Source organism: Mytilinidion resinicola, assembly GCF_010093595.1.
Source record: "Mytilinidion resinicola strain CBS 304.34 unplaced genomic scaffold BDZ99scaffold_2, whole genome shotgun sequence".
Taxonomy (NCBI): Eukaryota; Fungi; Ascomycota; class Dothideomycetes; order Mytilinidiales; family Mytilinidiaceae; genus Mytilinidion; species Mytilinidion resinicola.
The window spans coordinates 2,373,741-2,394,119 of record NW_022985438.1 but is presented as its reverse complement, the minus strand read 5'-3'; the positions used below and the strand labels follow the sequence as shown (position 1 = coordinate 2,394,119).

The following is a 20,379-nucleotide window of genomic DNA, read 5'->3' as shown; positions in this document are numbered from 1 at the left end:
AGCATCGAATCCTGCGCGTGCGCGAGTTGCGACTCTGACGCCTTTGCCCTCCAACCCCTGCGTCGAGCCCTGCACCGCAAAGGGCCAGCTACCTCACCTCAGAAGGTCTGAACAGCCGCCTACTCTCCTCCCGAATCCGACACCAGCGAGCCTCTGCTGTGTCCTGCGCGCTGCGAGCAGCTTGGACCGTCCACCGCCCGTCGCCCGTCCGCCGCCTGCGTCTTTGTCGCAGCGCATCGCCCTCTCCGCCGCCCTACCGTCTTGTCTTTAATCGCCTGCTGTCGCCCGCGCCCGCCTCCGCAGAGTGCTAGCAGCATCGCTCTGCCCTTCCCAATTGCTCGCTGTGCCGTTGAGTGGCTCTTGTCTGTGGTCTTGCCCGTCGTTGCTTCAGACTGCCTCGCGGACCGCCACGCGCTCTCGTGCTCCTTCGCGCCTGCGAACGATCCCGTTGTTTGCTGTTCTACGTCGCCATTGCTGGACCCGCCGTTGGTCGAACAAACCACCGCTGCCACTTGGTGTTTCTCCTCCATTGGCCTAATCCCCGTGCGCCTCTCCAACGCGACCTGCACTCTCTCGAGCACCTATCGCTACGCCGCGCGACCTATCCCACCCATCCTTCCACCTATAAATCCGCCCTCAGGCCTAGGAACCTCCCGCATTTCGCTTGGACCCCGCGATCCTCCCCTCAGCGCGGGAGACGGAAAGCCGAGCGCCAGCGCTACTGGTTGCAAGGCCACAAAACATGGAACATGGCGCATGCAATGTCATCTACATTGATAGGCGGGCAAATGACGAACATGTGCGAAGAGACTCCCTCTCCAATTCGCTTGCGACTCGGACAAGCACAGGCAGTTACTCGCCCGGCTACTTCAGCATGGGCAAATCGCCTCCTCCCGAAATAAGTGCCAATGTCGAAACCATCATGTCCACTTTCAACCAAGGTAAGCTGCTCGATCCCGTATCGCGGGTACCTACATAATCTGTCATGTACGCCATGTATGTCAGATCCCCGCTAACCACGTTTGCAGTACATATTTGCGGGTCCGGCGCCAGCTGTCTTACCAAGATCTCAGACCTACAGAACACCTCCGCCGACATTCCCACCCTTGTTCTGATTGACGTTCCCTATGATGAAGAGCAACGGCAGAGGCGGCTGTCGAGAGATCCACGTACTGCTTCTCCCACTTCAACCCGCACCGTAAACCTAGACGTGAACAACCTCGACGATCTTTATGGCATGCACCTCCTTGTCCACATATCTTCCGAAATTCAGTCCCGAAATGTGTCGAAGCTCGTTATTCCAGTGGTTGTCTTGAGTGGCTTAGATCGCGACTGGGCTTCCACAAATCTACCCTCACCAAGCGTGCATGGATCACAAGTTCTGACAGATACTGTACGACTCGTGCGATATCTAGATGCTGGAGCCGTTGACGTTTTGTCGAGTCCATTGTCAAAAGACCACGTTCAAGGGTTGGCTGTGCACGCCTATCGAGTGCACAAAGAGGTGTCGAAAGAAGAATCCGGATTTTTGATCTCCAGAAAGAACCGAAAGCTATCATGGGTGGGTGTCGACGACGAAAAACCGTACGCATATTTGCGTGAGGCTATGGTCTCGAATTTGATGAGTCGCATCTGCAACCCTGAAGCTACCAGAGACTCGATTGATCCAAAGTAGGTGTTTCTTGTGGTTATCCATGAGCGTGACCGCTGACAGTTCGTAGGGACTTTTACATGGACCCCGAACGGAAAGCGTATGTAGCCGAAGCCATCGGGTCATGGACTTTCTCTGCGCATGAGTTCACGGATGACGAGTTACTGTACGGTGCACTCCTCATGCTTCAGCATGCTCTTCAAATGCCCGATCTAGAAAGTTGGAGAATGTCTGAAGGTGAGAATATGTGAAGTCCTCAATTTCCCACAGCCGCTAATCACATATATAGATGACTTGCTCGTTTTCCTTATGGCTAGTCGCATCGCATACAACGAGTTCGTCCTGTATCACAATTTCCGGCACGTCACGGATGTCCTCCAAGCCTTATTTTACTTTCTTGTTCGTATCGGCACGCTACCAGAATACGCCATGGGAAGTCCTCATCCCGGGAAGTTCGAGAAGCCAGCAATCGCAAATCTTCTCAAGCCATTCGATGCTTTGACCCTTCTTATTTCGGCCATAGGACACGATGTAGGCCATCCTGGCGTCAACAATGCATTTTTGGTGGCCCTCAATGCACCCTTAGCTCAACTCTACAACGATCGATCTGTTCTGGAGTCCTTCCATTGCGCGGCTTACTCGCAAATATTACGACGATACTGGCCTGTTGCATTCTCCGACACCACCATGCGAAAGTTGATGATCAACAGTATCCTGGCCACTGACATGGGGCTCCATTTCAAGTACATGACCGAACTCGGACATGTACAAGAGAAGCTGGCTCATAACGCTGGAGGCATGGATGGGTGGAGCCCTAAAGTGCAGGAGGAGTACAAGGACCTGACCTGTGGACTGCTTATCAAGTGTGCGGATATCAGCAATGTTGTGAGTGCTCCCTCTTCAGAGTTGGTGGTGCAAATGACTAATAGTATGCAAGGCACGCAAATTCGACGTTGCGGCTCGCTGGGCAAGTGTCCTCACGGATGAGTTCAGCAACCAAGGCACAATGGAGCAGGAACTCGACATGCCATCCTGCCTTTTTGGTGGACCACCCGTCCTGAATAACCTTACCAAAATGGCCGAGTCTCAGATTGGCTTCATGAACATATTCGCTCGGCCGCTATTCGAAGCTGTTGCTGACATCCTACCAGCAATGCAATTCAGTGTTGATGAAATTCTCACCAACAAAGCCATATGGGAGGTCAAGATTGAGCAAGAGAAGGAGAGCTTGAAAAAAATGCCCACTATAAATTTGGGACTTCTGGCGCCTGGATATGACACGGATCCGACACCGAGCCCATTTTCTGGAGGACCAGTGAAGTCCTATCTACACTCGGAATCGTTACCTGCACCAACGACCAAGCTGGCCTCAAATGTTCCAGCACCAAGAACAGACGCCACACAGAGGAGTCCTCTGTCTGATGGTTCCAATAGAAGCTCGTCGAGCGGCTCACACACACAATATGCAACTCCTGCGTCTGGGCCAGAAAGAGGCTCTCGACGTTCTTCGGTGGCCGGACTTCCAAGCCCGCTCCATCTCAACTCTGTGGAAAACCAAAGCCATTCTAGGCGTGGAAGTGGCGATGCGAGTGTTACCGCGATACTCGTCACCCAAACGCCAACACCACCGGGAATTGAGAGGCCAAAAGATGCTCCATCTGGGTCCCCTGCTCTCCCTGCGTCCCCCTCTAAGCGCAACAATACCAAAGCGAAGAAATTGCCTCAAAAGCCAACAAAGAAGTCGAGCAACGATGGTGAGAAGGATAGCGCGCGACCAGTGACAGCACCATCGTCGTCGCGCCGCAGCCAGGGTAAGAAAAAGAACCTGAGCTCATACCCGCCCTATACCTCATCGAGACCTCTAGCCATAGGCCCTGACTTTGATTCAGCAACGAATGTCTTCCCAATCAGCAAGTCGCCATCCCAGCGACACTCGGAACTCGACTTGACTCACGGGCACAACGGGAATCTAGATGGCTCTCGGGTGCATGACTGGGATTCAAGCAAGCTCACCGACGACAGCTCGACGTCCCGGCCCGACGGCGAGCGCGACTTGAGTTGGTGGAGACAAATGAGCACCCGGCGACGTACTCGGGACCTGAAGCTCTCCAACGAAGAACCCCTGAGCCCGAATAAGGAGATGTACCTCGCAACATCCACATCGAACACAAATTCAGGCTACTCAGCATCGTCGACAAGTCCCATCCAAGATCGAGACAAAGTTCCTAAATGGAGTCGAATATTTAGACGGAAAACGAGGGTTCCAAGTGACAAAGGCAGGCAGTACGGTAGCGCTCCCGATAGCTCCTTGACACTCACTACTCCACCGACCAGCAATCCCAACGATGCTTCCAGCGATATACACTGAAACTCTTATGAGCAATCTAGATATCTCCTCTTCCAGGTGCATCGCCGTTATTTCTGGGGCCAAACCGAAAGGCTTGGATCAGTTAGAACGGACTTGCAAGTCAAGCAGTCGCGCTGTTACTGATATTGGTAACACTCATGGATCGGCCAAACATGGTTTCCCGCTCGAATCACGACAGAAGGGTGTCTTTCGCTGTGTTGGCAAAGGTTAGACGAAACGCGACTGTACAACTCACACGACCATACTTGAAGTTTCTGGCCCAAATTTCTGGGTGTCTGTATATTCTTGGTGTTCAAAAGGCGTGTTATGGTGTTCAGGCGCTTGAAGTTTGGTTTCGATCAGTATCGCACCCCCAGACGTTGCTTGCCAATCGCTCTGGCTTTCTTCTTCAAGTCTCTGGCATATCCTTGTCAGGCGTAGGGTTTTTCGTTTCTCTGACCTCGTTGCATTTTCGAGCGTTCTTTCTTCTCTTAAAGAGCTAGGGTTGGCACACGTTTTCCTAGGAGCTTCCAGGCTGGTAGCGGACGAGACAGGACGGTGACGCAGACCATACGCACATGCATACGCAAACGCATCTTCTACGGCGGATTTCTGGGTCTGGGTTTTCCCGTTTGGCGGGCTGGCGCGCATGCTGTTGCTCTTTGGACCAAAAGGGTGGTTCTTTTAGCATGGTATATCCTTGGGAGTTTGTGCTTTTTCTGGTTGTACTCGGTACGCGAGCTCTATGCTATTTGATGTATAGCACTTGCCGGTTTGTATCGACCACTCTGGGATGGATATAGAGAAGAAGAGGAGACTGTACAGCAGAGAACTCGTTGGATGGATGTGTGCGTAAGGATTGGTAGATTCTGTAACCTCGAAACCTTCGCTCCTCCTCCCTGACAAAGGGGCTCAATACGAGTGCACATTGATACACTGTGGTTGGGTAAAGTGATGACCGTCTCTAGTCATCAGGCACTTATGATTACCAAATCCTCCCATTTTGTCGGATGTTCGTTATAAGATACGGACGCATTCTGATCCGAAACCCCACCTCTCAGCTCCAACACCCTCATCTCTCCATAAGAAATCTTACAATTCGTACACTCCCTCGCCCTTTGAATCCAGCCCGATGCGTCGGCATTTGAGTCAGCATTCTCGGCTCGGGAAAGCTCTCCGCCGACGCCACTCCAACCACCATATTTTTTTTGTCATCGCAAACCCTCCAATTTGAAAGCCATTGAAGCCACGCTGGATCGCAAGCCCGACCCGGCGCCCCTCGTCGTGAACATGCACCTCAATCCCTCCATATGAAGGCCCCCCGCGTCTTCACGACCCTCCTGCAGCGCCTCAATCGCCCCACCAGCGCCTCAAGCCCTTATCACCAAGCTACGCCCTCAACCACAATCTACACTCACAACGGCAAACCCCCGACCACCACCACCATGTCCTCCTCCTCCTCCTCCGCCGCTGCGCAGCCCGCACACGACACCCCAGCGGCAGCCCCGCAGCCGGCCCTCTCCGCCGCCGACTTCGGCGTCTACAACCGCATGGCGGTGAAAATGGACTACTACCACAACCACTTCCGCGCGACCTGGAACACGCTGCACGGCGCGTGCGTAGCCAACGCGCGGCCGGCGGGCATGTCGATGCGGCAATTCATCGCCACGGGCCTGGACTTCTGCGCCGTGCTGGAGATGCACCACGGGATCGAGGAGGCGCACATCTTCCCCGTGCTGGCGCGCAAGATGCCGCGGTTCCGCGACTCGACGGAGCTGCTGGGCCAGCACGCCGAGATCCACGCGGGGCTGGAGCGGCTGAAGGCGTATTTGGAGGGGTGTCGGCGCGGCGAGCGGGAGCTGAGGCTGGGCGAGGTGAGGGGCGTGCTGGATGGGTTTGGGGTGGTGCTGTGGGCGCATTTGGAGGAGGAGGTGCGGGAGTTGGGGGCGGAGAATATGAGGCGGTACTGGTCGCGGGAGGAGATGGGGAGGATGCCGTTTTAGGGGAGGGGGTGGGGGTGGGGGGTGGTATACCCGGGAGTTTGGATATATATGAATAAGATTTGGTTGGTGTGTTGTTTTTGGTTATTAGAATCGTAGTGTCTGCTGGGTTGCTGCTGATATGTGAGCCACCCCGACCGGCGGCAAGATAGGTCGATTGGAGGCTTTTGGAACCGCTCTGATTCATTGCTGTCTAGAGTTGTACATCTCGTCTAGATTTCGAATGATCCGCCAGGGCACCTCAGACAGTAGCAAGCGATTGTCACGAACACACAAGTCATGGTGGGATAAGTAAGTTTTACAAATTTCTCATTGTTTTAGTCTACATATCTAGTAGACAGCTAATGGGTATAATGCGCCGCCTTGATGCCCGTTTACCCACCCAAGATGCCCTTCGCTATGCATAAATCAAGAACAAAGAGATGTTACAACGCCATTAGTGAGAAGAAGAGAAAGTTCCTGTATGACCCAATCTAGAACGCCCCGTCTTGAGTGTTGCACTCGCCCTAAAGAACACTACTCACCATGTCGTCGAATTTTTGACAGTTTGCCTTCTTCTACCTTCTGACTCGGCCTCATGCTCTAGAACTTCCACAAGAATGACCCAACCAAGTAGCCAGCAATACCAACAATAATCGTTCCAACGGGGTTGTCGCGGTAGGCCCTGTAGAGCGTTGTTGTTACCGAGGACCTATCACATCCGTTCTCAGAAGACCCCGTAGCCTCCTTGAGCGGTGACTTAGAGTGTGGACTAGCCTCTTCCACCGCGTGGTCGATCCAGACTTCAATTGACGCACGCGTCGGTTGGAAACGGGGCCTACAAGTGTCCAACTGGGGTGGATGCTGAAGGTTGGACTGAATATGAGTTAGGGACACATTGTAGAGACCTAGGCTTTGTGGGTGCCCTTTCGTGAACGACTCGGCACCTTCCGTGATACCAGTCGAGGCCCTCAAGCCGAGGGCGGTGGGTCTGACAGCGCGAATCCAGTAACCCGGGGAAGCCGTCAGGCTGCGCTGTCGATATCGCATCACTTGCGCAGATGTCTTTGAAGAGCCACATATCGGAGTGAAGTGTCCCCGGCCTCTGCAGCCGCTTGACAAACTGGACGAAGATCGAGTTCCGTTCATAGATACGATATTCAATGTAGTGAGATGAAGCTCCTTTCCGACCAGTTGAATGAGTCTTAGTGCAAGACCGTCCAACTTAGGCGCCATACTGTCAACGTTCGGAGTCTTCGATGGTATGGCAGGGGCTCCCTCGAGCAGTTTTGGAACAGCCAAATGGGATGCACTCTCTGTCAGGATCTCGAGTGCTTCTCTAAGCTGCACAAATCGCGCCGTGAAAAGTCCTATTTTATCCATGTTCTTGTCCGGATGCAAACTCATGGCGCGCTTCAGATACGCTTTCCGAGTGTGTTGAAGAGTAGCATCTGGGGAGACACCGAGGATTTTGAAGGCCTCCACTTTCTTCAGCGACAGTGGCTGATATTCAGCTTCGGACAAAACATTCGACGTAAGATAGCTCTGCTCTTCGGGCTCATCCTCGACTGTCTTCTCAGCCGCAGTTAGGGCAGAAGGAGCATCGAATACCCACTCTTCGTCGTCGTCGATCTCTGACCACAGCTGACCAGGAGAGAGCTCTTTGAGATGGAGAATGCTCGTGTTGGCGACTTGTGTAACTTCTTCGTTGCCCGGGTCCAAACTTAGTCGTAACCTGGAGCCAAATCGTGATCCATACGCCTTGCTTGACACTCGTGTCTCGTAGTAAGCCGAGTGTTTCCACTCGGCCACCCGACAGCTGGACCGGTTGCCAGCCTCCTGAGACTGCCAAAAATGCTTGACTTGGGCGTAAAACCCTTGGCCAGGATTTTGACAAACGATCTTCTGCGTATCAATCATCCGTTCCTCGACAGAGACCTTCTCGACCTTTGCCTTCAATTTACGCGCCGCAGTCAGCATCCGTGGGGCTAGCTCATCCTCAAAGGAAGGGCTTGCTGGTTTGGCAGGAGGCTTCATCCGGGACTTGTACTCGCCCAGAGTCGGGTCGATTGAAGGCAGTTGGACATATAAACCTGTCTGGAAGTCGAATCTGACATTCCCTGCATTTTCCCTGGCTTCCCAGAGGTTGATGGAAGCGTCGAACAGTTCCTGATGAGTCCCTGGATATAGCGGAGAGAGTCTTTGAGGCTCTGCCCTAGCGTGTCGAATAAGGGTCGTCACACGCTGTCGGTTCCTTCCAGCCATCAATCTGGCATCGTCATCCTGAATGATAGATACGAGTTCCTCCTCGCTGTGGACATTATCATCGGCAGCTGGCATCGTAACGAGGGTTGGCTTCTCAGCAGATACCAACTCTTTGACTTTGTCTTCTTCTTCTTCTTCTTCTTCTTCTTCTTCTTCTTCTTCTTCTTCTTCTTCTTCTTCTTCTTCTTCTTCTTCTTCTTCTTCTTCATCATCATCATCATCCTCGTCAAACTCGCTCGAACATGAGAAGTTAATCGAGGCAAGTCGTGCCTGAGAGGTAGCTCCTTCAGCTGGCGGCATGGCGACCACTGGTGACAGCAAGACATTTCGCAACAGTGAGTTATACCGGGCAGAAAAGTTGTTCTGAGCGACCCGGCTCAAGTGGTAGTCCGAATGCGACCACTCCTTCACCCGACGATTACTTCGGGTATTCGCATTTACGCGACCCCAAAACCGTACAATCGGTGACTTTTTTTCCTTTTTGGCGTCAACGGTCTCGGTCTGACCCACTTTTTCCTCATCCGCCACCTCATCCTCTTCCTCGTTCCACTCATCCCCGTCCCACTCCTCCTCGTCCCACTCCTCCTCGTCCCACTCTTCTTCTTCCTCTTCCTGCTCAAGCTCAGTGTATCCACCAATCTCTTCATCCACGGATCCCTCTTCATCATCTTCATCTGGCACGACTTGCACTGGCCGATGAGCTGCCTTTAAAATGTACGCAGGTAGTTCTGACTCAAATGAAGGCCGAGCGATAGTCGTATGGGGAGTGAGCCACGCTTTGTGCGCCCCCACGGCTGGATCAATTTCGGGAAATTCGACATAACAGCATTTGGTATAACAGAACTTCACGGTCCGCCCTCTGGCAGCCCACAAGTAGAACGAGGCGTCCTCCAGGCCTTGGGCCGTGTCCGGGTACGTGAAACCAGTCTTAGGCCGTTCAAGCATGGCATGGCGAATCATTGTCCGCTCACGGCGCTTGTAGAGGAATTCCTGAAATTCTGCCAAAGACTTTTCGGCATCACGTGTCGCGATGAGGTTGGCTTTGGTATCGCGGGTTGATGAAGTCTCGACGGTGTCCTTGTCAGAGGTCACGGATGTGTCCTGATCGGTACCGACCTGGTCTTCCGATGTCGTGTCGGAAGCGTGCTCGTCAGAGGCCTTGGAGATGTCCTGATCACTCTCAAAAGTAATCTGCACGACCTTGATAACAGTCGAGACATCCTCCAAAACGGCCTTGGCGTGGAATTGATCAGGCAGCTGTTCCGGTGAATAAATGACATCCAGCGAATCCAAAACTTGACCCGCAAATGGGCTAGACGGTGTTGGAGATTCCATGCTTAGGTCTGGACACTCAGCTGAACTACTGGTATCATCTTGGGAGTCTCGTGCAGGAGCAGCTTCAGGGGGTTCGATCAGGTCGCAGATGGAAATCATCTCTTTCGAAGTGGTCTCCGGAGGGCAGGCATGTTCCAGGACCCTCGAGTTTACGTTGTGTTCAGTGCGCTGTGTAAACGTCGGGTGCGGCTGTATAGTTGGTTAGTGAACAGTGTGGCTATACTTCGGCAGACGCACCCTTGGTTGGATGTGAGCACCCAATTCATCGTCCCGGGGACCTTCCTTCGACGCAACCTCGAGCTGTTCAGAACTGCGAGTGAAAGTATGATCGATGCTTTGCAGACGCACGACTGGCCTCATCGTGGATCGAGAAGTCATGATGTCCGTCGGCCAGTATAGGAGGTTATTGATGGTGAATGCTCCTCTAGAGGTAGCATCTGGGGCCTTCGGGGGATCTATGGCATATGAGCACCGGTTCCCGTATATCTTCGATGGATATGTGCGAGCGGATAGCATGCGAACCGTCGGAGTGGCCACCTCATCGAAGAGAGACGCGACGTCAAAAGATGTCGCGGAAGTCGTTTCCAAATTCTCATTGTCGTTGTTCCCATCCTTCTCATAGAGATCAGCGGTGGAATATCTCTCCATGTCGAAGCTTAGGTCGTTGGAACTATCTGAACTCGACGATATCAGGGATGGTGGAGTGGTCGAAGTGTCGCTCAAAGATGTGGTTGGGGTCGATGAACTTGAGAGAGATGTAACGTCTGCGGCAGGCATTGCAAGCAGGTCGCGAGAGGGTGCGAGGGCGCCCAGGTATAACCTGAAATCCGCATCCGAGAGAGTGGCGATGCCGGTCGGTACACGGCGCTCGAAGCTGGGAATCCTATGAGGAAGCATATGGAGCTTCGAGCTTTCTGTGGAAATGCAGGCTGCTAGCGGTGATGGAATGGTTGGGCAGGTTGACAGGTTGCACTAGGGGCAGAAATTTTGAGAGTGATGGTGGTGGGTGTTGCGAGGAGGTTGTTGCGTGGATGGAGGTGTTGAGGGCAGTGGTTTTTATACCGCGTGAGGGCCTAAAACTGGGAGTCTACTGCCGATAACGTGGTCCTTGGGTTGAACATCATTCACTGTTTGAAAAAGTGTATTCCGACCTCTTCCACTCCAAGGACTGCGGGCTCGCTTGATGTCCACCTTTTGGTAATTTATTACGTATCAGAGCCGTAGAAACGACGTTGGTGTTGGAATGTTGCAGATTTCAACACGTAGAAGACAATGTATGCATGGGGTCGGTACCCTCTAGCAACCCGTCGCCGCTTTTGATGCCGTTGGAACGCGAGCCAAGGAGGTGAATCCTGTAAGTATCTACTGTGTACACAACACAGTCGCTAGAGGCAACCGCTCCTTCAATACAATGCAGCTGGAGTTCACAAGTGCGTATGATCAGCCGCTGACTCTCCAACACCTTGCTGATGCTCAATGGCCGATGCTACGCAAAGGACGTGCATCTAAATTACAGGCGGCCTAACGAAGTGTCCTCGTGTTCCGAGGCACATAATGAATAAGGCACAGAAGGAGCAAGAAAGTGAGTCTTTGATGGCGACATGAAGTGGAAGGGAGATGAAAATGGAAACAATGGAGGCTATTGTCTCGAAGTTAATACATCGGAAGAGGGACAATTGAGATTATTTTTATGATACAAGGAGTAGTCTCGAGGTGGGAATGGATAATGTCTCGCACATCTTGAGCTATACTTTACGGTATCTTCCAAGGTCAAACGCGCATGGTTATCCGAGCTAATTGTCGGTAGGGGGATGTCCCTTGGCTCCTACTTGCCACTGTTCTTACATCAAGCAACCATGAACCGATTAGTGCGCCCCATACATGAGAATCCGCATTGAACACCATACCTTTCCCAAGAGCTGTGAAGCCTGCTATATGAATTGGCTGCCAGGGGTCTTACATACCTCAGAGCGCGTCAATGGCTTGGTCTAACCATCCATACAACTACGTGCCAGGACATCGGAAGGAATACGAAGGGAGGGAGGCTCGGTGTATAACGACTTATTGATGCCTCTAGAAATAAGACGGGAATATTCCGAAACCAGAAAGTGGGTATGGATAGTAGCTCGGAATTTCTCCTGATATCATCATACAAAATTCGTTGATGAACCTAGTGCATCGGGAAGGCGCATAATGAGCTTTGGAAGATCCATGATCAGTCTGTCTCTAACTGAACATCTATGGCGATGATGTTGTAGACAACGATTAGAAGGGTATTGTTGATGTCGCAAAGACGGGACGTAAAGACGTGAGGTCGATGCTAAGCTTCGACTTACTCAAAAGTGGAAGCCGAGAATCGGCCCATGACTCGGTAGAAGATCGGAGCAAAGGCGGGCATCGTGTAAGCCATCTCCACTACCTCCACTCAGTTACAGCTTTGATATCTTTAGCGCAGTAATTCACGGCATAAAGACCCTCTTCCTCGTTCCTCCGGCTTATGAATCTCTTTCTCCAAACTAAAAATCTTGCCCTCAACTCCTACCAGCTCGCGCGTGCGGCCAGAGCTCTTTCGCCCCGCATTCCAATCTCCGCCTTCAATCAAGTAGCCTTTAGACGCACAATGGCTTCCGCAATGGCTAAGCGCCTCGAGGGCAAAACCGTCGTCGTCACAGGTGCTTCGTCGGGTATTGGACGGAGCACCGCCCTGGAATTCGCCCGGACTGCGCCCAAGAACCTTAAGCTGATCCTTACAGCAAGGAGGATCGACACGCTGAAAGAGATTGCCACAGAGATCACAAAAGAGGTGGGAGATGGCGTCAAAGTTCTACCAGTGAAGCTAGACATCAGCAACCCTGAAGAGGTGCGCAACTTTGTTGGAGGATTGCCAGAGGAGTTTAAGGACATTGACGTCCTGGTGAACAACGCGTAAGACCAAGATTTACGAAGATCTGTACTTATTCCAAGAAAACAGATGCTAATAGGTATTGCGTTTCAGCGGTCTCGTCAAGGGCGTAGCTCAAGCACCAGCTATCGTCGAAGAAGACATCAATGTCATGTTCGCAACCAACGTCACCGGCCTCATAAACATGACACAAGCAATCCTTACTATCTTCAAAGCACGTGCAGACGGGGGGAGGGGGGATATTGTCAACATTGGAAGCATTGCTGGCCGTGAGCCGTATCAGGGTGGGAGCATCTACTGCGCAACTAAAGCCGCTGTGCGAAGCTTCACAGACGCGCTGAGGCGAGAGCTCATCGCTACTCGGATAAGGATTATTGAAATTGACCCTGGGCAAGTTGAGACTGAGTTCAGTGTGGTTAGATTCTATGGAGACAAGGCCAAGGCAGATGCAGTCTACGCTGGATGCGAACCACTTACACCGGAAGATATTGCGGAGGTCGTTGTATTCGCAGTTGGGAGGAGAGAGAACGTGGTCATTGCTGATACTCTGATCTTCCCTAGTCATCAGGTAAGTAGCTTGTTTCCTCAACTTAGTATATCGACTAATACGCGGAAAGGCGGCGGCAACCGTTGTGCATAAAAAACCGACATAGATAGCGATAGACTGATGACGTTGCTTAGGCTGGCACAGGAAATGCGATGTACAAAAAGCCCGCTTGATAGATACATTGCCATTGGCACAATAAAGAGTTTCTCTCAATTACATGAGTTAGAGTTGTCGACATCACGGCCTTCCGTCAAGTCACTTGAGCGCAGTCGTTTCATACCGTCGTATGCTCAGGCAATGATTTTATTGCTTGGTTCAAGAGCCTTCCTCATATTTTAGTCTTTCAGGGAAGGACATAATGGGGGGCAAACCCGGCCGAAACTGTTGAACGCTCTCAGATCTTGTCACGAAAGGCAATGACAGAATTTTGTCCTGACCACGACAGTAACGGTCTTACAAGGGTCAATGAATTTGGTGATCTTACGACTAAACTCTATTGTTCAAGCGATTCTTTGTTCGGTATGTTTTCTTTCATCTATTGTTCTATTGTAGAATTCTTTGGTGCCTTTGTCGTTCTTGTCCTCGAGATGCAAAGTTCATTGGCCTTTTATGATCTGATCAAGTGTAATACTGCGCCGTTTCCTACCTTTTTGCTCACTGATAAGACAGCAAATTGTGGGTATAGATACGTGTTGGAATAGCCATATACTTTGTCTTCATCATTGCTCCAGGGCTATATACGAAATCTACGGAGAATACACTAAATCCGCCAACATGCCTCCCCGCCGGCGACGATTCCAGAATGAGGGCCCGCCACGTAGGTCCGCCCGCCAAACTAGCAATAGGTACAGCTCTGCAATCATGAATCCTAACCAGGCCCAGGTTCCCCCCACGCGGGAAGAGTTCTTCCAAGCCCTCATCGATGCGTATCAGACCCCCCTTTACGTGATGATGGCTCATGGCTACAACATTGCTCAAATCGAACATATGCTCAACAACACTGATCGCAATAGTTGGCCTCAAGACCTCGTCCGCCTTAGCGTGGTCCACGATAATCTATTCACAGCACTTCACAGGCTTTACGACGAGAGTCTAGCGTCTGGTGACGAGCAGCTGCACCTCGAGACGATTACCTACATGCTTGGCATATACGCTCGTATTGCGCGTGTTGAGATTGCCCACGATCCCCGTCCTGATGCATTGCGAGTTCGGCTTATGCTAATTCCGCCTAATCATGCACGACAACAACTGTCGCCTTTCAGACTTCTATTCACAGAATTCGTTGGACTCATTGATAATGATGCCGATGTGGATTATCAATACTCCCTGCCCGGCTCTCCAGGTGCGGGCTACGTTCCTACTGGGACGGATATAGACTATCCAGCCTCCTTGCCAGGGTCTGACACGGAGTCCGAGTACTCTGGAGAAGAGACTGTTTATAGTTCTAGTTCGGAGAGCGAGGATGAAGACCAGCCTATAGCCAATAACCCCGGGATCAACCAGCCACTCAGCCCGGGCGATCGTAACGCTTATTACGACGAGTACGTTTTCAACAACGCTGACGTGACCGAATGGGGAGAGGGATACGTGCTCCAAGGGCTCAGCCGCGAATTCTGGACCATTGCAGGAAGTAGGCTCAGCAGGAACGAGGAATTGTCTGCGTGGGAGCGTACTACCCGTAACATTCCTGCTTTTGAAGACCTCGCAGGGCTTGTAAGAGAGGACGGTATCGGCGATGACTGCATTATCTGCGGAGACCCCTTCACTGACGATCATCCTAGTGTACAGTTCGCAACCTGCGTCCACCTAATAGGGGAACACTGTCTCCGAGACTGGATCAACGGATCAGATACTGCCCATCGATGCCCACTATGCAACATTCAAATATTCAGTCCGCGAAGGCTCGCTGTTAATGGAAGCATAGTTTGGGATCGGGCACAAATTGCTTTGAGGCAACTAGATGAGATCGCGCAGCTCATCATCGACATAGCGGGGGAACGGTATTACCGGGACACGGATCTATTTCAACTCGCAGCATATGTTCAGTTCCTACGAGGACCGCGTCCACTTCCACCGGTGGGTAGTCACAGGACCGACGCCACCACAAGGTCAGGCGGACCACCACCTCCTCCTCCGCCGCCGCCGCCAGGTCCAGTAGCAACATAATGTACACGGCAAAAATAATCCCTACTCTGGTAAGTAATGAAGTCTAGGATCGAAGCGTTGCTCTAAATTTTTACATATCTCAATTCCTTAAAACAAAATTAGAAGTATAATAATCGTTTCATCTGCGAAATTACTGTCCAAACCCATTCCCTTAGTAAGCCTCTCCGTCTTCTAATTGTTGCTCTTTATAGAATGGATAGTGTCTGCTAATAGCTCACCTCTGCTCTCAAATGCCGCTACGAACAGTAAGTACAATTCCTTGTGTAATATCTATTGTTCTGGCAAAATCGATAGCATTGGCCGAGGTGAGCTAGTTCTATTGTAATCCGATCCCTTTGTTAGTTTCTTTCATCTTTTGTTTGATCTTTCCAAAAAAATTAATTTATTGTACGCTTCCTCTTGTTGGTGATATCCTCCGCTTTCAAGATGGAATGAGATGGCAAATATAAGATGGTGCTCTGCCTCCATTTGTATATGTATGACGGCAAACCCTTCCTTTGAATATCACATTTGTTGTATTTGCCTATATACTTTGATTCCCCTTCTACTTGTAAGGTCGATATACCAGATCTACGTGGCTCTCTACTAGGTAAACGCAAAAATGCCACCTCGACGAAATAGGAATGGCGGCGCCGACACCCCTCCTTCACGGCACAGCACACGGCATACTAATAACCCATACAGCACTGCGAGGCGGGCACAGCGTGCACGTGGTCAGAACACGGGACCACCTTCAGGAACGAATTTCCCAGCATTGTTCAGACACCTCTTCGCCCAGATTCGGTGGTCAACACCCAGGACTTTACCATCGCTGATCTCCACGCCATGATGAGGAGGACTACTCGCAACAGGTGGAGCGCTGATCTCCGCACTTACCAAGCCGCCCCCAACAGGGTCTGAACCGAAATGGACGATTATGTCGAGGCGGCGGCGGCTGACGGTGTGGAGGAAATACGGAGACGAGTGTGGTACCTCGACAACTTGTATAACCTCGCGCGCACCTCCGTCCGCTTCGATACTCCTGAGAACCGCGCGCGTCGCCAACAAGACTTGCGCGCCAACCTCAATGTCCTGAGCTTTGAGCGAGCTATCGGTGAAGCTCTGAGAGACTTCGACCATCGATACATTATTGGAGAGGGAATTGGGCGCAGCAGGATCTTAGGGGTCCCGAGATACTCTAACTTCGAACGTCGCTGCATGGCAAATGTAGGCCCACTAATCAGGCTTGAGAGGATCGCAGATCCTTTCACAGGCACCCCAGACCCAGATGAGATGGACCAGACCAGACGGTGTAATATCTGCTTTGACGATTACACCGCGGACGACCCTGGCATGCAGCTCAGAAGGTGCGGCCACATCGCCTGTGGACCATGCTTGAGCACGGTGTTTAATGACTTTGGATTCATCGCCAGGAGGTGTCCCTTTTGCAGAATCGAGCTCTTCCCCATTGCCCGCATGCGACGCCATCCAGACCCCGCTGTGGTCGAGGAAGCAGCGATGGCTACGTTTGCTGATATGCAGCAGTTCCGTCAGATCGTTATAGATGGATTTGGCCAGGCGTACTACGACAGGTCACCGATGTCTGATCTCATTGACAATGTTGAGCATCTTCATGCGCCTGGGGAGCCGTACTTTTGGGTCCCTGCGCAGCGTGGGTGGTATCGTGAAGTCGTCGATGAACGGGGTGAACGCGTCCTCCGACCTGAGTCAGATGAAGACCGTTTTCGCCTACTAGACGGAGATATTGCGATTGATGGTGAGCTTGATCCTTTCTATCAGAATCCACCACCGCCCCCCGGAAGTGGTCGAGATCGAGGTCGTTAACGAGGCCATTAACGAGTTCATCAACGAAGTTGATATCGAGGTCGATGTCGAGGAGAATATCGAGAATAACGAGGATGAAAAGTAAGTAATACGAATAGAAAGGAGGATCTGTAATAGTACTTTGACATGTCAGATCCAACGGTAGGTCTTCGTAAGCAGAAAGTGTTCATTCTGTAAGAAACGATTTTGTATTCAGTCAGAAATGAATCTTGAATTTCCGTACTATTTTGATTCGGAGCCACTGAGGCAACGAAAATCTACCTATCAGACTGCGAAAGCTTTCGCTAAGTGTCATCATCTATTTGATGCCCTTCTTCCGGAGCTCCCCCTCTTCTTCTTCTCGTATCTGTTGGTCGATCTTTGCCCCTTTGCTTGGCTCGTTGCCGTGTGATCGGGCCTAAAGTCGGATTAGTCTTTGGAATAGTACATGAAGGCATGTTTACATGACTACGTACCGGTAGTGTTGCATCTTGCTCGATTTGCTCCGCCTGAAGGCTCTTTGGAGGATCATCTTCGCCCTGGCGCTGGAGAGGAGGTCAGATTTTTGGCAACTGATTCGGGTATGTGTTTGATTGAGTACCTTCTCTTCACGTGCTAGCTTGTTTGCAATTGAACGCTCGTCCTCTGGGATGGTTGATCAGCTATGAGCGAGGGCTGTATCTGAATATGAAGTCTGACGCACTGGAGTCGTTGGCAAGATGGCTGTTCTCCTTGCCCTCCTTGAACCTCTCGGCCTCGTTCAGTTCCTCATCTTTGTAGTTGCGCTATAGTAGAACGTCGTCAGATCCTGGCTGAATTGAGCTATTTCGAGGATTCCTACTTGATCGCCTGCCTCGTAGACACCTGAGGTGCCGACACTGGAGTTTCCGCTCATAATGAATTGATATGTGGGGTGGATTTCGGAACTTAAGGTTTGAATGGATCTTTGAGGTAGAGGTAGCTTGCCACGGAGATTGATCTTGTTAAGAGTCTTGTACCTTTCGATGTGGAAAACTGAGTACGTCGGGCATTATTGGTATGATGACGTCGTGATGACCTAGGGATGCATATGTTTGCCTCAGGCCCAAGCACCACCCCCATTGAAACAATGATATGAAATATTTGGTTAAAAGCGTCTTCATATACTGCCAAACTGCATCACATTCAACAGGGTCAGTACGCACGATTGCAAAGGTTTCGAGGCCTTAGATTGTATAGTTTTTGACGCTACCACCGTGCACATCATGTCGTCCAGCAGCATTTAGTTACGGCAAGTATTTTACAATTACGAACATGTTCAAGGGTATCGGTATGTAGCAGCACGAGTCTATCCTCTCTATTTCCACTAAACGCCTGAAAAGGAGGTCCATTCATCCAAAATTCCGCCAGTCCACAAGCTGCCCTTCTATTCCATCTCAATGGTACCAGGAGGCTTACTCGTAACTAAATGATTATTAGAATGAGAACCAGCACCAAGTGGAGGATGAACTTACTGTCGTAGACCACACGACAGACTCCGTCGACCTCGTTTACGATCCTCCTGCTCACCTTCTTGAGGAATGCTCCATCGAACGGGTACCAGTCTGCCGTCATGAAGTCGCTTGTCTCCACTGCTCTGAGCGCAATGACTTGACTGTGCACTCTCTTGTCGCCCATAACACCCACAGCTTTGACTGGGAGTAGAGCGGCGAAGGCCTGACTGATCTTTCGGTACAGCCCAGCAGCCCTAATCTCCTCGATGAATATATAATCCGCATGTCGGGCAATGCGAACCTGTTCAGCAGTGACTTCGCCTAGAATGCGAATGGCGATGCCAGGGCCAGGGAATGGATGACGCCAGACTAGCTCCTCTGCGAGGCCTAGTTTTGTTCCTAGTTCTCGGACTTCATCCTTAAACAGCTCACGGAGAGGCTCGATGACCTTGAGGTGCATGCCTTCAAGAAGACCGCCCACATTATGATGCGTTTTGATAGTAGCGCTGGGTCCCTTGAACGAAATGCTCTCGATCACATCCGGGTATAGAGTGCCTTGCAGAAGCCATTCGATCTCGCCTGCTTGTGGTGATCCGGCCGCTGCAGCTTGAATCTTCTTCGCTTCCTCTTGGAATACATGGATAAAAGTGTTGCCGATGATCTTGCGCTTCTTCTCCGGGTCATCCTTGACTCCTTTCAATAGACCTAGGAATCGCTCGCTTGCGTCTACGACGGTAAGTTTGATTCCCAGATGCTTTGTCAAGGTCTCCTCGACTTGTTCGGCCTCGTTCATACGCAGGACCCCGTTATCCACCAGGACGGCATGGAAGCGGTCGCCAATAGCCTGCTTCATCAACGCGGCAGCTACGGTAGAGTCGACACCTCCACTGACCGCTCCAATGACCTGACCCTTCTCCCCCACCAAAGCTCGGATTCTTGCAATCTCCTGATCCACAAACTTGCCCATTGTCCAGTCTGTTTGCGCCTTGCAGATGTCGACGGCGAAATTCTGGAGGAGGTGCACGCCTTTAGGGGTGTGGGTGACTTCGGGGTGGAATTGGATGCCGTATAGAGGCTTCGTCTCGTGTGCCATGCCGGCGAAGGGCGCGTTCGTAGTGGTAGCGATCGTGGTGAAATCGGATGGGAGGTTCGACAGCTTGTCCCCATGTGACATCCATACTTCCATATCGTCTTCAAGCCCCGCGAACAGCGCGTCGATGTGGGATGCCTTGCCCGCGTGCCGCTCGACCTTCAGATACGCATGGCCATATTCTCTCTTCTCTCCGGCTAGCACGTTCTTCGCAAAGTGCCACGCGATCTCCTGCAATCCATAGCATATCCCTAAGATGGGCACACCGAGTTCGAAGGCCTCTGGATCGACATGCGGGGCATCATCCCAGTAGACCGAGTAAGGTCCTCCAGACAAGATTATTCCCTTTGGCTTCCAGGAGAGTTCGGAGAGCTTCTGAGTGCACGGGAGCATCTCAGAGTAGACATTGAGCTCGCGAAGTCGGCGCGTGATGAGATGGGAATATTGAGAGCCGAAGTCGAGCACCAAGATGGTGTCGAAGGTCTTGTGAGGCTCAATGGGTAGTTCTTCAGAGGCGGCCATGGCGACGAATGCTGGGAACGGAAGAAGAGAGGAAAGTGACGAGTTAAAAGGAGTGGTGCTCGCGAGGATGTATAGTGACTCCGCGAATCTTTTTTTCTCGTGGAGCGAAATCGCAAGGTGGGGCATCTGATAGGGCTGAGACAGGGGTCGATGCGCGCACGCGGGGCATAGAAAAAGTGGCACTCTTAGTTTAAATAAACCACGCGGTGAGTGCGTACACCTGTATACTACTGCTGGTGTTGCTTCAATCCTTTCTCAAAAACCTGGGCGGGACGGAAGGTCTTCACCTTGGGCGATTTT

The 20,379-nt window shown here is 51.6% G+C and overlaps 8 protein-coding genes across 8 annotated transcripts; 5 read left to right on the top strand and 3 right to left on the bottom strand.

Moving 5' to 3' along the window:
- The first annotated feature begins 636 nt into the window (after window positions 1-636).
- BDZ99DRAFT_136431 (HD-domain/PDEase-like protein) lies at window positions 637-4,135 on the top strand. Its single transcript, XM_033712648.1, has 5 exons — window positions 637-941; window positions 1,029-1,671; window positions 1,722-1,888; window positions 1,941-2,536; window positions 2,589-4,135. Exons 1-5 carry the CDS (start codon window positions 743-745, stop codon window positions 4,017-4,019), a joined length of 3,036 nt encoding a protein of 1,011 aa, XP_033583422.1. The 5' UTR covers window positions 637-742; the 3' UTR covers window positions 4,020-4,135.
- A 1,374-nt stretch (window positions 4,136-5,509) lies between these two features.
- Window positions 5,510-5,995, top strand: BDZ99DRAFT_344101 (uncharacterized protein; the record flags this gene model as incomplete). Its single annotated transcript, XM_033714415.1, has 1 exon — window positions 5,510-5,995. A coding segment is annotated over one exon (486 nt), but the record flags the coding sequence as incomplete, so codon positions are not given.
- Window positions 5,996-6,382: 387 nt separating this feature from the next.
- Window positions 6,383-10,474, bottom strand: BDZ99DRAFT_543002 (uncharacterized protein; the record flags this gene model as incomplete). Its single annotated transcript, XM_033726770.1, has 2 exons — window positions 6,383-9,766; window positions 9,815-10,474. 2 exons carry the CDS (start codon window positions 10,472-10,474, stop codon window positions 6,581-6,583), a joined length of 3,846 nt encoding a protein of 1,281 aa, XP_033583420.1. The 3' UTR covers window positions 6,383-6,580.
- A 1,524-nt stretch (window positions 10,475-11,998) lies between these two features.
- Window positions 11,999-13,457, top strand: BDZ99DRAFT_458325 (NAD(P)-binding protein). The gene is made up of 3 exons (XM_033718889.1): window positions 11,999-12,502; window positions 12,573-13,047; window positions 13,097-13,457. The coding sequence occupies exons 1-3, from the start codon at window positions 12,198-12,200 to the stop codon at window positions 13,130-13,132; spliced, it is 816 nt and encodes a 271-aa protein (XP_033583419.1). The 5' UTR covers window positions 11,999-12,197; the 3' UTR covers window positions 13,133-13,457.
- Window positions 13,458-13,800: 343 nt separating this feature from the next.
- BDZ99DRAFT_515041 (uncharacterized protein) lies at window positions 13,801-15,192 on the top strand (the record flags this gene model as incomplete). Its single annotated transcript, XM_033724937.1, has 1 exon — window positions 13,801-15,192. The coding sequence occupies one exon, from the start codon at window positions 13,801-13,803 to the stop codon at window positions 15,190-15,192; it is 1,392 nt and encodes a 463-aa protein (XP_033583418.1).
- Window positions 15,193-15,956: 764 nt separating this feature from the next.
- BDZ99DRAFT_136387 (uncharacterized protein) lies at window positions 15,957-17,307 on the top strand. Its single transcript, XM_033712647.1, has 3 exons — window positions 15,957-16,948; window positions 17,046-17,097; window positions 17,150-17,307. The coding sequence occupies exons 1-3, from the start codon at window positions 16,099-16,101 to the stop codon at window positions 17,169-17,171; spliced, it is 924 nt and encodes a 307-aa protein (XP_033583417.1). The 5' UTR covers window positions 15,957-16,098; the 3' UTR covers window positions 17,172-17,307.
- A 19-nt stretch (window positions 17,308-17,326) lies between these two features.
- BDZ99DRAFT_350725 (uncharacterized protein) lies at window positions 17,327-17,890 on the bottom strand (the record flags this gene model as incomplete). Its single annotated transcript, XM_033714511.1, has 5 exons — window positions 17,327-17,413; window positions 17,472-17,540; window positions 17,597-17,640; window positions 17,699-17,780; window positions 17,837-17,890. Coding segments are annotated over 5 exons (336 nt in total), but the record flags the coding sequence as incomplete, so codon positions are not given.
- Window positions 17,891-18,211: 321 nt separating this feature from the next.
- BDZ99DRAFT_458322 (GMP synthase subunit B) lies at window positions 18,212-20,173 on the bottom strand. The gene is made up of 2 exons (XM_033718888.1): window positions 18,357-20,173; window positions 18,212-18,304 (listed from the first exon to the last, which is right to left on the bottom strand). The coding sequence occupies exon 1, from the start codon at window positions 20,077-20,079 to the stop codon at window positions 18,439-18,441; it is 1,641 nt and encodes a 546-aa protein (XP_033583415.1). The 5' UTR covers window positions 20,080-20,173; the 3' UTR covers window positions 18,212-18,304; window positions 18,357-18,438.
- Between the last annotated feature and the right edge of the window lie 206 nt (window positions 20,174-20,379).